At 41.7% G+C, this 14,680-nt stretch overlaps 1 protein-coding gene across 1 annotated transcript in view; it reads left to right on the plus strand.

Moving 5' to 3' along the window:
- Positions 1-14,680, plus strand: part of ZNF273 (zinc finger protein 273) — a 46,749-nt gene that overhangs the window by 11,402 nt on the left and 20,667 nt on the right. The window contains exon 2 of the mRNA XM_011925713.1: positions 2,041-2,335. Coding sequence (XP_011781103.1) covers positions 2,041-2,335 — 295 coding nt within the window. The remainder of the gene's footprint in view (positions 1-2,040; positions 2,336-14,680) is intronic.

A 14,680-nucleotide genomic window follows, 5' to 3' on the forward strand; every position in this document is an offset into this window, starting at 1 on the left:
TTTCTTTCTTTCTTTCTTTCTTTCTTTCTTTCTTTTTCTTTCTTTCTTTCTTTCTTTTTCTTTCTTTCTTTCTTTCTTTCTTTCATCTTTCTTTCCTTCCTTCCCTCCCTCCCTCCCTCCCTTCTTTCTTTTTCTTTTCTTTTCTCTTTTCTTTTCTTTTTTTCTTTTCTTTTCTTTCTCGGAGTCTCGCTCTGTCGCCCAGGCTGGAGTGCAGTGGCTCGATCTCGGCTCACTGCAAGCTCCGCTTCCCGAGTTCACGCCATTCTCCTGCCTCAGCCTCCGGAGTAGCTGGGACTACAGGCGCCCGCCATCACGCCCGGCTAGTGTTTTGTATTTTTAGTAGAGACGGGGTTTTACTGCGTGAGCCGGGATGGGATGATCTCGATCTCCTGACCTCGTGATCCGCCCGCCTTGGACTCCCAAAGTGCTGGGATTACAGGCGTGAGCCACCGCGCCCTGTCCCCTCTTTCTTTTCTCTGCCATGGGATCCTCCTATGACGTGTCTGTCTCTTTCTCTTAAAAGCACTTGTAATCCCAGCACTTTGGGAGGCCGAGGCGGGCGGATCACATGAGGTTGGGAGTTCGAGATCAGCCTGACCAACTTGGAGAAACCCCGTTTCTACTAAAAACACAAAATTAGCCGGGCATGGTGGCGCATGCCTGTAATCTCAACTACTCAGGGGCTGAGGTAGGAGAATCGCTTGAACCCGGAGGTGGAGGTTGTGGTGAGCCCAGATCATGCGAGTGAAACTCCGTCTCAAAAAAAAGTACCTCTGGGTTGGGCGCGGTGGCTCGTGCCTGTAATCCTAGCATTACTTTGGGAGGCCAAGGCGGGTGGATCACTTGAGGTCATGTATAATATTATACATAATATTATATATTATTATACATATTTTATATTATATACAATAATATATTACATGAAAAATTACATACTGCTCACATATTAAAATAATATTTTGAATATTAGAATATTTGAATTCTAGAACTAGAGTATATAACGATGAAATTGTTACAATAAATTCCACCTGCTGCTTCTTTTTTTTTTTTAAGTTTGGCTACTAGAATGTTTAAAATTCACATGTGACTTACATTTTGTTTCAGAGGATTGCCTCCGTTTTAAAATTTCAGGCTGCCTGCTTAAAGGACCAGAAGCTAGGAAGGTCCTAAAATCTGAAGTTGTTAAATAATGTTATTATATTTTTTCCATTTGTTAATAGCCATATAATTGTGAACTTCAAATATCTGAGACAGATCTCAGTTAATTTCGAAAGTTTATTTTGAGGCCAGGCGCGGTGGCTCACGCCTGTAATCCCAGTACTTTGGGAAGCCAAGGCGGGTGGATCACCTGAGGTCAGGAGTTTAAGACCAGCTTGGCCAACATGGTAAAACCCCAGATCATGCGAGTGAAACTCCGTCTCAAAAAAAAGTACCTCTGGGTCGGGCGCGGTGGCTCACGCCTGTAATCCTAGCACTTTACTAAAAGAAAAATTAGCCAGGTACTCTGGAGGCTGAGGCAGGAGAATCGCTTGAACCACGGAGGTGGAAGTTGCAGTGAGCGGAGATCGGATCGTGCCACTGCACTCCAGCCTGGAAGACAGAGCGAGACTCCGAAAGAGACAGACAGAAAGAGAAAGAGAGAGAAAAAGAAAAAGAAAGAAAACTGGACATGGGGAGGGGGCTTCCAGGTCCTAGGTAGATAAAAGACAAATGGTTGCATTCTTCTGAGTTCCTGATTAGCCTCAGAAAAGGAGACAATCAGACATGCAGTCATTTCAGTGAGCAGAGGAGTGACTTTGAATAGAATGGAAGGCAGGTTTGCCTAAGCAGTTCCCAGCTTGACTTTTCCCTATAGCTTAGTGATTTTGGGGCCCCAAAATTTATTTTCCTTTCACACAATATACTATTTATTAATACAAATGCATATGACTTTATACACAAGGGTAAATGCAAATACCCGGTGGGTGGGCCTGGCTCAGTTCAGGGAGGAAGCCCTGACTGAAAAGCCTGCAGCTTAGGTTTCATTCTATCTTCTTTCAGCCCAGCAACGAGCACATCTTCTGTCATTCAGGGCCTGAGGGGGCGGGTCCTTAAACATCATCCAATCAGAGACGCTGGACTGGGACCCGTCCAATCAGGCACGCAGCTGGAGCGGACAGGACGGCTTCCGGGAATTGGCGGGGCCTTTGTCTCTCGCCTCAGCTGGAACTCCGGTTCTCGTCTTCATTGCTCTGTGTCCTCTGCTCCTAGAGGTCCAGCCTCTGTGGCCCCTTTACCTGCAGGTATTGGGAGATCCACAGCTAAGACGCCAGGACTCCCTGAAAGCCTGGAAATGGTGAGAGTGCCGGGTCCCAGATCCCGAGAGGGGGAGGGGCTGGTTTGAACTGGTGGGAAGTGGCGGTGGCGAGACTCCGGCTGCCCTGCAGTCGACTCCAAAATCCGCGACCGGGAGTTCTCCTTGGCGCAGCTCGGCCCTCAGTCCCCTTCAGTCATAAAATGGCTGCTGGGCTGGCAGCCGGGACCCCGGGCGTCCTGTCTCGTCCCTGTGCAGTGACCGTGCCCTGGCCTGGAACCCTCTCTGGGCAGCTCTGCACCCGCAGCGCCGCATCTCTCCCCGATGACTCAGGGTGCAGGGTTCATGAATAGCAAGAGCTTTGGTTCGTGGGGTTCCCAGACCCTCCTTTTTTCTATTAAAATGTATGGAAGTCACCCCGAAAATATTAAAGAATTTAATCAGACAGTCATTCACAAATTATAGAGCACCCAGCTGTGGTTTGTAGTTTGTGGTCCATGGGAGGGGCTTGAAGGAAAGACTTTTATAAGGTGCGTGATGAAGAAAACCAGTAGTTGGTTAGGTACCGTTATGTAGTTTTCTTAATTTGTAAAATCAGGGTGAACATTTTCTTGTTATGTCATCAGAGGTTAATTAGTAGTTTATGGTTGGTTAAGCCTGAATTTTGTTTCCCCCATTGTTGTAATTTACAAAAAGTTTGAGTTAGATTTTTTTTTTTTTTTCATTTCTTTCTGAGACGGAGTCTGACACTGTCTGTCGCTCAGGCTGGAGTGCAATGGCGCGATCTCGCCTCACTGCAACCAGCGCCTCCCGGGTTCATGCAATTCTCCTGCCTAAGCCTCCCAACTAACTGGGATTACAGGCGCACACCGCAACGCCCAGTTAATTGTTTTGTATTTTAGTAGAGACTGGGTTTCACTGTGTTGCCCAAGCTGGTCTCGAACTCCTGAGCTCAGGCAATCCACCGGCCTCTGCCTCCCACAGTGCTAAGATTACAGGCGTGAGCCACTGCGCCCGGCCAATTTGAGTTAAATTTTTTTTTAAATGGGGACCCTGGGACTGGAGCTACCTCAGTCTGATTGCCTACTACTTAATTATGTTCACACTCCACAGGGGACAGATTTTCCCCTGAATTTTTCACATGTGGCCCAAGCAGAATCTCAAGACTACTCCCCACCCCCAATTCCTCCAGCTTAACTCTGACTTGCAGTAAAATACCAAATTTCCAGTTCTGACATTCCGAAATGCCAACTTCCTCATCCTAATTCACATTATTTTAGTGTACATTTTAGATACTGTATTTTAATTAATCATTTTTTGACAAAGCATTGGATAGCACTTTAGAAAAATTTTTTCCTGTTTGAAAATATTTCCCAGGAGAAGAAAGCAAAGAATCATCCCCTGACACTGTGTTGTAAAAAATGTCTGCACCTCTTTTTAAAAAAATCTTCCCTAGGCACAGAGATCTTATCAAAATGTTTTTGGGTCAAGGTTTCCCTTTGGAAACTTTATGTAATGATGTTTCCTCAGCCGCTCCTCAGTGTTTTCCTGGTTTTGACTTTTAGTACTGTCTGGGGATAAACCAAGATACCCACAATCACTATGTCTGCTAGAATGTTTAGTGAATATCAGCTCCTGGGTCATTTTCTCCCATAGGACAGTCTCATGTATGGAGTGTAGCTTCTCCAAAGAGCAGATGGATGTCATGGGGCTGACAGGCATCTCCTGGTGCACTTTTTTTTTTTCTTTTTTTGAGACCGTCTCACTCTGTCACCCCGCCTGGAGTGCAGTGGGGCGATCGTGGCTCACTGCAACCTCTGCCTCCCAGGTACAAGCGATTCTCTAGTTTCAGCCTGCCAAGTAGCTGGGATTACAAGTGCACGCTGACACACCTGGCTAATTTTTGTGTTTTTTGTAGAGACGAGGTTTCACCATGTTGGCCGTACTGGCCTTGAACTCCTGGCCTTAAGTGGTCTGCCCACCTTGGCGTCCCAAAGTGCTGAGATTACAGGCACCCTGCGCTGGCCGCACTTTTTGTGTTTTTTGAAAAGCTAACCCGTTGAGACATTAAGATTGTCTTCACCCAGCCCAGCTTTCATTTCTTGGAGATAGATTGCTGGCAGGCCAATCAGATGCTGGTATTAAGGGGAAAACAGAAAGAATTTCTTCCCCCTGAATTCTCTAACATTTGTGAAAGAAAAAATCGTGTACCAAAAAAAAAAACTAAAAAAACTTACTCCAGTGAGGTGGTGCAAGAACTTGCAAACTAAAATGCATCTGGAGCAGTAACTGAGGTATAGTGTCTCCGAACAGGGTGGTCATTGAGCACTTAGCAGGATTGGGTGGGAGAATCAAGTGATCATGGCCTGACTTTACAGGAGTCAAACACATCAGTTTTCTGATCAGCACTGCCACTCTATGGGGGTTTATAATCTTGAAAAATGTGTTCACTTTTTTTGACTTCAGTTTTTTACTATAAATTGCATTTTATTAGTAAAACTTGAAAGGTAAAAATTTTTTAAAAAGTGGGTTTCAGGGAGAGAAATATCTAATTATATAGTCCATTTGTTAAAAATCATCATTTATCTTTTTCTTTCCCAGAATGAGTTTAAGAATTTTCTCAGGTGTGTCTTTTATGGGTGAGATCAAACAGAATTCCAAGTCTTGACTTTTAGAATGCTACCAAGGAAAAAAATAGGGAGAATCTCTTTTTAATTTTGGCTGTAGAAAATAAATACTTTTCCACAAGAATGTAGTAGATGATTGGTGAGTTACTTACATTTGTGAAAACATCAGTTCCTACATGCAGAGTACATTTGTGACAGTGAATATCTGTGGTCTATGTCCTGTTATCTTGATTTCTGAGTTTAATGCTGAATTATATGGTAAAACTTGGTACCTCCCAGAAGTGTTCCCATATGACTAATTGTTTACTACATGATTTTTAATAAAAATTATAAAATAACACATTTATCATCTAAAAGGAATGGATACTTTTGCTTTTCTTGTTGAGGTATAAAATGTAAACACCTTAAAATGTCTTCCCCTTATATAATCACTGTGTTTGAGTAATTTTGCTGAATTTTTAAAAACGCTTTCAAAAACCAAGTGAATACCTCTGACATGGAAATTAAAGCTTCAGCCCAGTGACTCCAAGCTAAGGCTAATATGGAGCCTGCAAAAGGAGGTTATTAAAGGCCCAGTTAGGTTTTTTCTGGAGAGCCTCCCCTGCAGGTGTCCCAGCCTGCTCACACCAGCCATGGAAGAAGCCTTAATACTGAGAGAAGCAACAGAGCTCAGGAAAGCTGGGGACGCACAGGCAGATGCAGTTAAGGTTAAGATGGAAGGGGATTGGGAGGGTCTTACTGAAGATGAAGTTGTTACTGTTTTAAGGTAGTTTCTAGACTTTATAAAATAAAACAAAGTTATATTTATGTACAAAAAAATTTGAATTCCAAAGGAGTGTTGCAACAGGCAAAGTACCAACTATAAGATCTTTACGGATTGCAAAGTTTAGGCAGACAAGATTAGAAAGAAGGTGGGAGGAGATGGCAAATAGAGGGTGGGAAAATTAGATTTTATATCGGAGAATGTTTTACTCTGAAGTCAGTGTGTTCTTATCTGGGACATAAAATGGTGTATGTTGGCTCAGACTGAGGGTAGCTCAAAGTTCTGAACCTGTGGGAAGAAGATAAACTTAAGTAAAGTTTGATTAAGAAGTATTTTTTCTTAGCCACTGAGACCAATTCAGCTGTTTTTTTTTTTCTGTTGTTGTTGTTTGTTTTTTAATGAGAAAAGAAAATGTGGAGTCTGTGTTTGGTTATGTGATAAGTAAGAAAAGAGAGCACCATCTAAGTCATAATGGGAAGGGTGTTTCTTTCCATAAACTGTTCCTGGAGAACAAAAAGGATGGATAATTTTATTAATCACAGCTATTTACCAGGATTATCTATGTGCTTCATCTTTCCCCACCTCTTTTCTTGGTCCTGTTTCTTCCATTTGAGTTTTCCTGCATTGTATCTTTTATAATAAACTGGTCAACATAACTACAGTGTTTGCTGAGTTCTGTGAGTAGCTCTATCAAATTATTGAACTTGAGGGAGGTTATGGGAATCCCAGATTTTTAAACAGTAACCCCAGTGTATAGATGGGCCTATGGAATTTGTGACTGGCATCTGCAGTGAGGATAGTGTTGTGGGACTGAGCCCTGAATCCGTCTGTGCTGACCCCGGGTGGTGTCAGAATTCAGATGTTAGACAATTAGTTGGTGTTAGAGAATTGCTTGGTATTCAACAAACTCTAGAGATTTGGTACCAGAGGAGAGATATCACAGAATCCTGGCCTGGAATGGAACTCTGTGTATGTGGGAATGGGAGACTCTGCTCTCCTGTACATAGGCTGTCACACTGCCCGTTGTCCTGTGATTCCAGGTCTCCTCCCAAGGTAATCAAGAACTGAAAACTTAGAGGAAATGAACTGTGATAACGGACCCCTTTTTTCCACAGCTGCCACCACAGGATTCCCACCTTCTTACAAACATACCCACTAGACATTGATGTGTCCACACCCCTCCCAGGACTAGGCACCGCCCTCAGGAATTTCACCATTTTTGATCCTGGTATTTTTTTGCCAAAAATCCACAAAAGTGTCTACATGTCTCTGGGCATATCCCCACCCCCGTACACTGAATCTGCAGTAGCAACCTGCTTTCTCCACCAACCAACAGTTCTGCACCACCTGTTCATAATCTCGTCTGCCTGCATGGACACAAATCAGACTACAGCCCCCCTGGGCCACTATCTGATAGCAGAAACAAATCCTTCCACCTACATTGTACTATTCTCCACTCGTGGATTTTTTTTCCTTTTAACTTTTATGTTTGGTTCGTGGTACACGTGCAGATTTGTTATATAGGTAAAGTTGTGTCGTGAGGCTTTGGTGTGCAGATTATTTTGTCACTGAGTTAGTAAGCATAGCACCAAATAGGTACTTTTTCTGATCCTCTTTGTTCTCTCACCCCCCACCCTCAACTTGGCCTCTGTGTTTGTTGTTCCCTGCTTTGTGTCCATGCGTTTTTGTTTGTTTGTTTGTTTGTTTTGAGATGGAGTCTTGCTCTCTTACTCAGGCTACAGTTCAGTGGCATGATCTTACTGCAACCTCTGCCTGCCAGGTTCAAGTGATTCTCCTTCCTCAGCCTCCCGAGTAGCTGAAATTACAGGCACCTGCCACCATGCTTGGCTAATTTATTTATTTTTAAAAATAGTGACAGGGTTTCACCATGTTAACCAAGCTGGTCTCAAACTCCTGACCTCAACTGATCTGCTGGACTCTGCCTCCCAAGATGCCATGTGTTCTTATTATTTAGCACTTACTTATAAATGAGAACATGTATTTGGTTTTCCATTTCTGCATTAGCTTGCTAAAGATGATGGTCTCCAGCTCAAACCATGTTGCTCAGAGGACATAACCTTATTATTTTTTTAGGGCCACATAGTATTTCATGATGTTTATATATCATATTTTGTTTTTATTAAATCTTTTGTTTTATTTTGGAGACAGGATATTCTATTGCCCAGGCTGGAGTACAGTGGTGTGATCTTGGCTGACTGCAGCCTCAATATCCTGGGCTTAAACAATCCTCCTACCTCAGCCCCCAAAGTAGCTGGGCCTACAGGCATATGCCACCACACCTAGCTAGTTTTTCTTTTTGTATTTTTTGCAGGTACAGGGTTTTGCAACGTTGTCCCGGGCTAGTTTCAAACTGCTGAGCTTAGGCAATCCAACTGCCTCGGCCTCCCAGTGTGCTGGGATTATAGGCGTGAGCCACTGCACCCGACAATATGTTTTCTTCTTTTTTTCTCTTTCACAGTCTCCCTCTGTCACCCAGACTGGAGTGCAGCGGTGCGATATTGGCTCACTGCAGCCTCCACCATCCAGGTTCAAGCGACTCTCCTGCCTCAGCCTCCCAGGCAGCTGGGATTACAGGCATGCACCACCATGCCTGGCTAATTTTTTCATATTTTTTAGTAGAGATAGGGTTTCAACCTGTTGGCCAGGCTGGTCTTGAACTCCTGACCTTAAGTGATCTGCCCACCTTGGTCTCCCAAAGTGCCAGGATTATAGGTGTGAGCCACTGTGTCCAGCCATAATGTTTTCTTTATCCGGTCTACTATTGATAGACATTTAGGTTGCTTCCATGTCTTTGCTCACAAGTACTATTGTGAATAGTGCTGCAAGGAACATGCATGTGCATGTGTCTTTAAAATAGAATAATTTGTATTTTAGGGGGCATATAGGGTATTTTTTGGGTATCCAGGTTGCTGAATCAAATGGTAGTTTTGATTTTAGTTCTTTGAGAAATCATCACACTGCTTTCACAGTGGTTGAACTAATTTATACTCCCACTAACAGTGTATAAGTATTCTTTTTTTTTTTTTGCAGCCTTACAAGCATCTGTGTTTTGTGTGTGTGTGTGTGTGTGTGTGTGTTTTGACTTTTTAGTGATAGCCATTCTGACTGGTGTGAGATTGTATCTCACTGTGGTTTTTCTTTACATTTCTCTAATGATTAATAATGAGCATTTTTTAATATGCTTGTTAGCCACATGTGTTTTCTTCTCTTGAAGAACATCTCTTCATGCTTTTTTCCTACTTTTTTTTTGTAAACCTGCTTAAGTTCTTTATCAGTTTTGGATATTAGACATTTGGCAGAAGCATAGTGTGCAAATATTTTCTATAATTCTGTAGGTTGTGTTTTTACTCTGTTGATAGTTTCCTTTGGTGTGAAGAAGCCCTTTAGTTTAATTAGGTCTCATTTGTCCATTTTTGCTTTTGTTGCAGTTGCTTTTGGTATCTTCATAATGAAATATTTGCCAGTTCCTATGTCTAGAATGGTCTTTCCTAGGTTATATTCCAGGGCTTTTGTTTAATTTTAAGTTTCAAATTTAAGTCTTTAATTTATCTTGAGTTGACTTTTGTATGTAGTGTAAGGAAGGGGTCCAGTTTCAGTCTTATACATAGTGCTAGCTAGTTATGCCAGCACCACTAAATAGGGAATTCTTCCCACATTCCTCTTGTCAGCTTTGTAGAAGATCAGGTGGTTATAGGTGTGTGCCATTATTTCTGGGCTCTCTATCCTGTTGCATTGGTCTATGAGCCCGGTTGTTTTTTTTGTTTTTTTGTTTTTTTTGGTACCAGTACCATGCTGCTTAAATAACTGCAGCCTGGTACTATAGTTTGAAGTCGGGTAATGTAATGACTTCAGCTTTGTTCTTTTTGCTTAAGATTGCCCTGGTTATTCGAGTTTTGTTTGTCTGTTTTGTTTGTTTTTGTTTCATATGAATTTTAAAATAGTTTTTTTTCTGTTAAGAATCTTTTTGGTAATTTGATAAAATAGCATTAAATCTGTAAATTTTTATTTATTTATTTATTTTTTGAGACGAAGTTTTGCTCTTGTTGCCCAGGCTGGAGTGCAATGGCGCAATCTCGACTCACTGCAACCTCTGCCTCCTAGGTTCAAACAATTCTCCAGCCTCAGCCCCCTAAGTAGCTGGGATTACAGGCACGCACCACCACGCCCAGCTAATTTTTGTATTTTTAGTAGAGATGGGGTTTCGACATGTTGGCCAGATTGGTTTCAAACTCCTGGGATTACAGGCATGAGCCACCATGCCCAGCCTTAAATCTGTAAATTTCTTTGGGCAGTATGGCCATTTCAATGATACCAGTCTTTTCTGTCTGTCAGCATTCAATGATTTTCCATTTGTGTCATCTCTGACTTCTTTAAGCAGTGTCTTGTAATTCTTGCCCTGGTTAGCTGTATCCCTAGATTTTTTATTTTTTATTTTTTGTGGAAATTGTGAATGGAATTGTTTTTGATTTGGCTTTTGGCCTGGATGTTTTTGATGTACCAGAGATGCTACTGATTTTTGTACATTTATTTTGTATCCTGAAACTTTGCTGAAGTTGTCATTTTAAAGTGCTTTTCTGTAGAGAATACAGAGTTTTCTAGGTATAGAATCATGTCATCTAGAAACAGGGATAGTTTGACTTTCTTTCTTCCTGTTTGGATGCCTTTTTTTTTTTCAATTGCCTGACTGCTCTGGCCAGGACTTAGAATTCTGTGTTAAATCAGAGTGGTGAGAGAAGGCATCCTTGTATTTTGGCAGTTTTCAAGGAGGAATTCCTCCAGCTTGTGTCCATTCAATATGTTGACTGTGGGTTTGTCATAGACAACTCATTACTTTGAAGTATGTACCTTCTCCCCCGCCCCGCCAGATGGAGTCTTGCTCAGTTGCCCAGGCTGGAGTGCAGTGGCGTGATCTCAGCTCACTGCAAGCTCTGCCTCCTGGGTTCACGCCATTCTACTGCTTCAGCCTCCCTAGTAGCTGGGACTACAGGCATCCACCACCATGCCCGGCTAACTTTGTTTTGTGTTTTTAGTAGAGAGGGGGTTTCACTGTGTTAGCCATGGTGGTCTCGATCTCCTGACCTCATGATCTGCCCGCCTTGACCTCCCAAAGTGCTGGATTACAGGTGTGAGTGAGCCACCGCTAGGTTAAAGTATGCTAGGCTAAAGTATGTACCTTTAATGCCTAGTTTGTTGAAGGTGTTTTATATTAAGTAAGTTAAATTTTATCAGAAGCTTTTTCTGCATCTATTGAGATAATCTTGTGGGTTTTGTCTTTAGTTTTGTTTATGTGATAAATAACATTTCTTGATTTGTGTTTGTTGAGCCAACTTTGCATTTTAAAGACAAAGCCTACTTGATTATAGTGAACTAGCTTTTTTTTTTTTGAGATGGAGTTTCACTCTTGTTGCAATGGCATGATCTCAGCTCCTGGGTTCAAGTGATTCTCCTGCCCCAGCCTCCCAAATAGCTGGGATTACAGGCATGCGCCACCATGCCCGGCTAATTTTGTATTTTTAGTGGAGACAAGGTTTCTCCATGTTGGTCAGGCTGGTCTCAAACTCCCGACCTGAGGTGATCCACCTGCCTCAGCCTCCCAAAGTGCTGGGATTACAGGCCACCGCGCCTGGCCAAACTAGCTTTTTGATGTACTACTGGATTTGGTTTGCCAGTATTTGTTGAATTTTTCATCAATATTCATTAAGGATATTGGGCTAAATGAAATTTTCTATTTTTTATTATATCTCTACCAGGTTTTGGTTTCCGAATAATGTTCTTATATCATGAGTTGGGGAGGAGTTTCTTCTCAATTTTTTTGGAATAGTTTTTGTAGGAATGGTACCGGCTCTTTTGCGTACATCTGGTAGAATTCAGCAGTGAATCTGTCTGGTCCGAGACTTTTTTTTTTTTTTTCGGTTGGTAGGCTGTTTATTACTAATTAAATTTTGGAGCTTGTTATTGGTCTGTTAGGGATTTGATTCTTTTTTTGTTCAGTCTTGGGAGGATGTATTTTTCCATAAATTTTCATTTTTTTCTAGATTTTCTAGTTTGTGTCCATAGTAGATTTCAAGTTATTTATTTATTTATTTATTTTTTATCATGGAGTCTCGCTCTGTCGCCCAGGCTGGAGTGCAATGGCACGATCTTGACTCGCTGCAACCTCCGCCTCCCAGGTTTAAGCGATTCTCCTGCCTCAGCCTCCCGAGTAGCTAGGATTACAGACGTGCGTCACCACACCCAGCTAATATTTGTATTTTTAGCAGAGATGGGGTTTATCATGTTGGCCAAGCCAGGCTGGTCTCAAACTCTCGACCTCAGGTGATCTACCGTCCTTGGCCTCCCAAAGTGCTGGGATTACAGGCGTGAGCCACTGTGCCTGGCCAAGTTATTTGTATTTTTGTACATTCAGTGGTAATGTTCATTTTGTCATTTCTAATTGTATTTATTTGAATCTTCTTCATTAATCTAGCTATTAGTTTATTTTATTAATTTTTTCAAAGATTTAACTTCTGAATTTCTTAATATTTTGTAATTTTTTTTATGTATAGATCTCCTTCCGTTCACATCTGATTTTAGTTTTTTCTTATCTTCTGCTAGGTTAGGGGTTGATTTGCTCTTGCTTCTCTCATTCTTTTATTTGTGATATTAGGTTGTTAAATCTAGATCTTTCTAACTTTTCGATGTGAGCATTTAATGGCATAAATTTCCCTCTTAACACTGCCTCAGCTGTGTTCCAGGGATACTGGTGTGTTGTATTTTTGCTCTCATTTGTTTCAAAAAACTTATGTATTCCTGTCTCAATTCCATTATCTACCCAAATATCATTCAAGTGCGGGTTGTTTAAGTTCCATGTAATTGTATGGCTCACTGTAAACTCTGCCTTCCAGGTTGAAGTGATTTTTGTGTCTCAGCCTACCTAGTAGCTGGGATCACGGGTGCCTGCCACCATACTCAGCTAATTTTCGTAATTTTAGTAGAGTCAACATGGTTTCACCATGTTGGCCAGGCTGGTCTTGAACAGATCTGAGGTGGTTCGCCTGCCTCGGCCTCCCAAAGTATTGCGATTACAGGCGTGAGTCACCATGCCAGGCCATTTATGTTGTTTTAAGATGGAGAGTTCTGTAATTTCTATTAGGATTATTTGACCAAGTATTGAGTTTAGGTCCTAATATCTTTGTTAATTTCCTGCCTCAATAATCTGTCTAATAGTGTCTGTGGTGTGTTGTTGTCTCCCACTATTACTGTGCTAGAATCGAAGTCTCTTCATAGGTTTCCAAGAACTTGCTTTATTCATATGCACTCATGAATAACACCTCTTTTCTTCTGTTTTTCCCCTGCCCCCATAAACATTCTTTAAAGTGCACACAGTGTGCCCAAGGTTACTGCTTAGATGCCAGAATCCAGTTATCTACTGAGTTCAGATGTCCAAGAGTTCAAGAGTATGTCCAGAGGGCTGGCTGTTGTAGGAGAAAATATAAATTAGAAATAAGAGACTTTATTACTCTGTTTCCTGAAAATAAGGGAGAATATTTTACTCTTTGTTTTCTTAAAGCATTTAGATTGTATGTAGATATTTTTCTGCTTTTTTGAAATGTATGTAAATCATATGAACAGCTAAATCCTTTGTTTTTCTTTTTGACTCAGGGTTCATTTCATTTTTTTTTTTTTTTTTTTTGAGACAGTCTCGCTCTCTGTATCACCCAGGCTGGAGTGCAGTGGTGCGATCTTGGCTCACTGCAACCTTCTCCTTGTGGGTTCATGCGATTCTGTTGTTTTAGCCTCCCGAGTAGCTGGGACTATAGGTGTACACCACCATGCCCAGCTAATATTTGTATTTTTAGTAGAGATGAGGTTTCGCCCTGTTGGCCAGGCTGGTCTCGAACTCCTGACCTCAGGTGTTCCACCCACCTACCTTGACCTCCCAAAGTGCTGGGATTACAGGCCTGAGCCACCGCACCCAGCTAGCAACTTATTTTCTATTCCTGCAGATGCGGTGGTTGTTTCACAAATCACAAAAAACTAAATATAAACACAATAAAAATTCCTTTAAACTACATTGAAATTTTCCTTTTTGTGTCTCTCTCATCTGTCTGTATTTTGTTTTTATTCTGTACATTTTTAAAAAACTCAATGACAGAGAAACAGAAGAAGAAATAAAAATACTGGGTCCTTCATCTAAATCCTGGGAATTACTGAACGTTTAGTACTAGCTCCCAGGGTGTTATGAGGATTCAATCACATAATGTGTTATTCCCAGTGAAGCGCTGTGTACCATACTCTTGAGAGTGAGAACACAGTGCATGCAGTGTCTGCTTAATAAACATTGCAGTGTACATGTGTATGTGCTGTTTTCCAAAGGCAGACTTATTCAGACATTGCTGCCTCCTTTTTCATCTGTAAACTTTAAAGAGACAGCAAAGAAGATACTTTAGGGTGGAGATGGATTGTCTTGTGTTGTGACAAGAGTGCTGAGTATAAGCTACACTTTGCTGTGCCTGCTTCCTCTAACTAGTGCTAATAGTGAGCCTAAGGGGAGCAACATCAGCATTGACAAGGACTTGTTTAAAATACCCATTCATGGACCCTTTCCAAACCTGCAGAATCACATTATGTAGAGTGGGGCCAAAATCACCAAGTGATTCATAAGCTCGTTAAAGTCTGAGAGGCAATGCTTAGCTAAGTGGTTATCAGCTCAGGCTTCTAATGAGGATTACATGGCCAATTTGCAGAAATCTTTTTACTTGTGCCCTTTCCGCAAGTTCTGTTTAATGTCCTTGGTGGAAGCATCCATGTTGTTTAATTATGAGATTGGTGCAAAAGTAATTGTCGTTTTCACCTTTTTTTGTTGTTGAGACAGATTTTTGCTGTCGCCCAGGCTGGAGTGCAATGGCTCGATCTTGTCTCACTTCAACCTCCGCCTCCTGGGTTCAAGGGATTCTTCTGCCTCAGCCTACCCAGTAGCTGGGATTACAGGCATGC

Source organism: Colobus angolensis, unplaced genomic scaffold (assembly GCF_000951035.1).
Source record: "Colobus angolensis palliatus isolate OR3802 unplaced genomic scaffold, Cang.pa_1.0 Scaffold657, whole genome shotgun sequence".
Lineage (NCBI taxonomy): Eukaryota > Metazoa > Chordata > Mammalia > Primates > Cercopithecidae > Colobus > Colobus angolensis.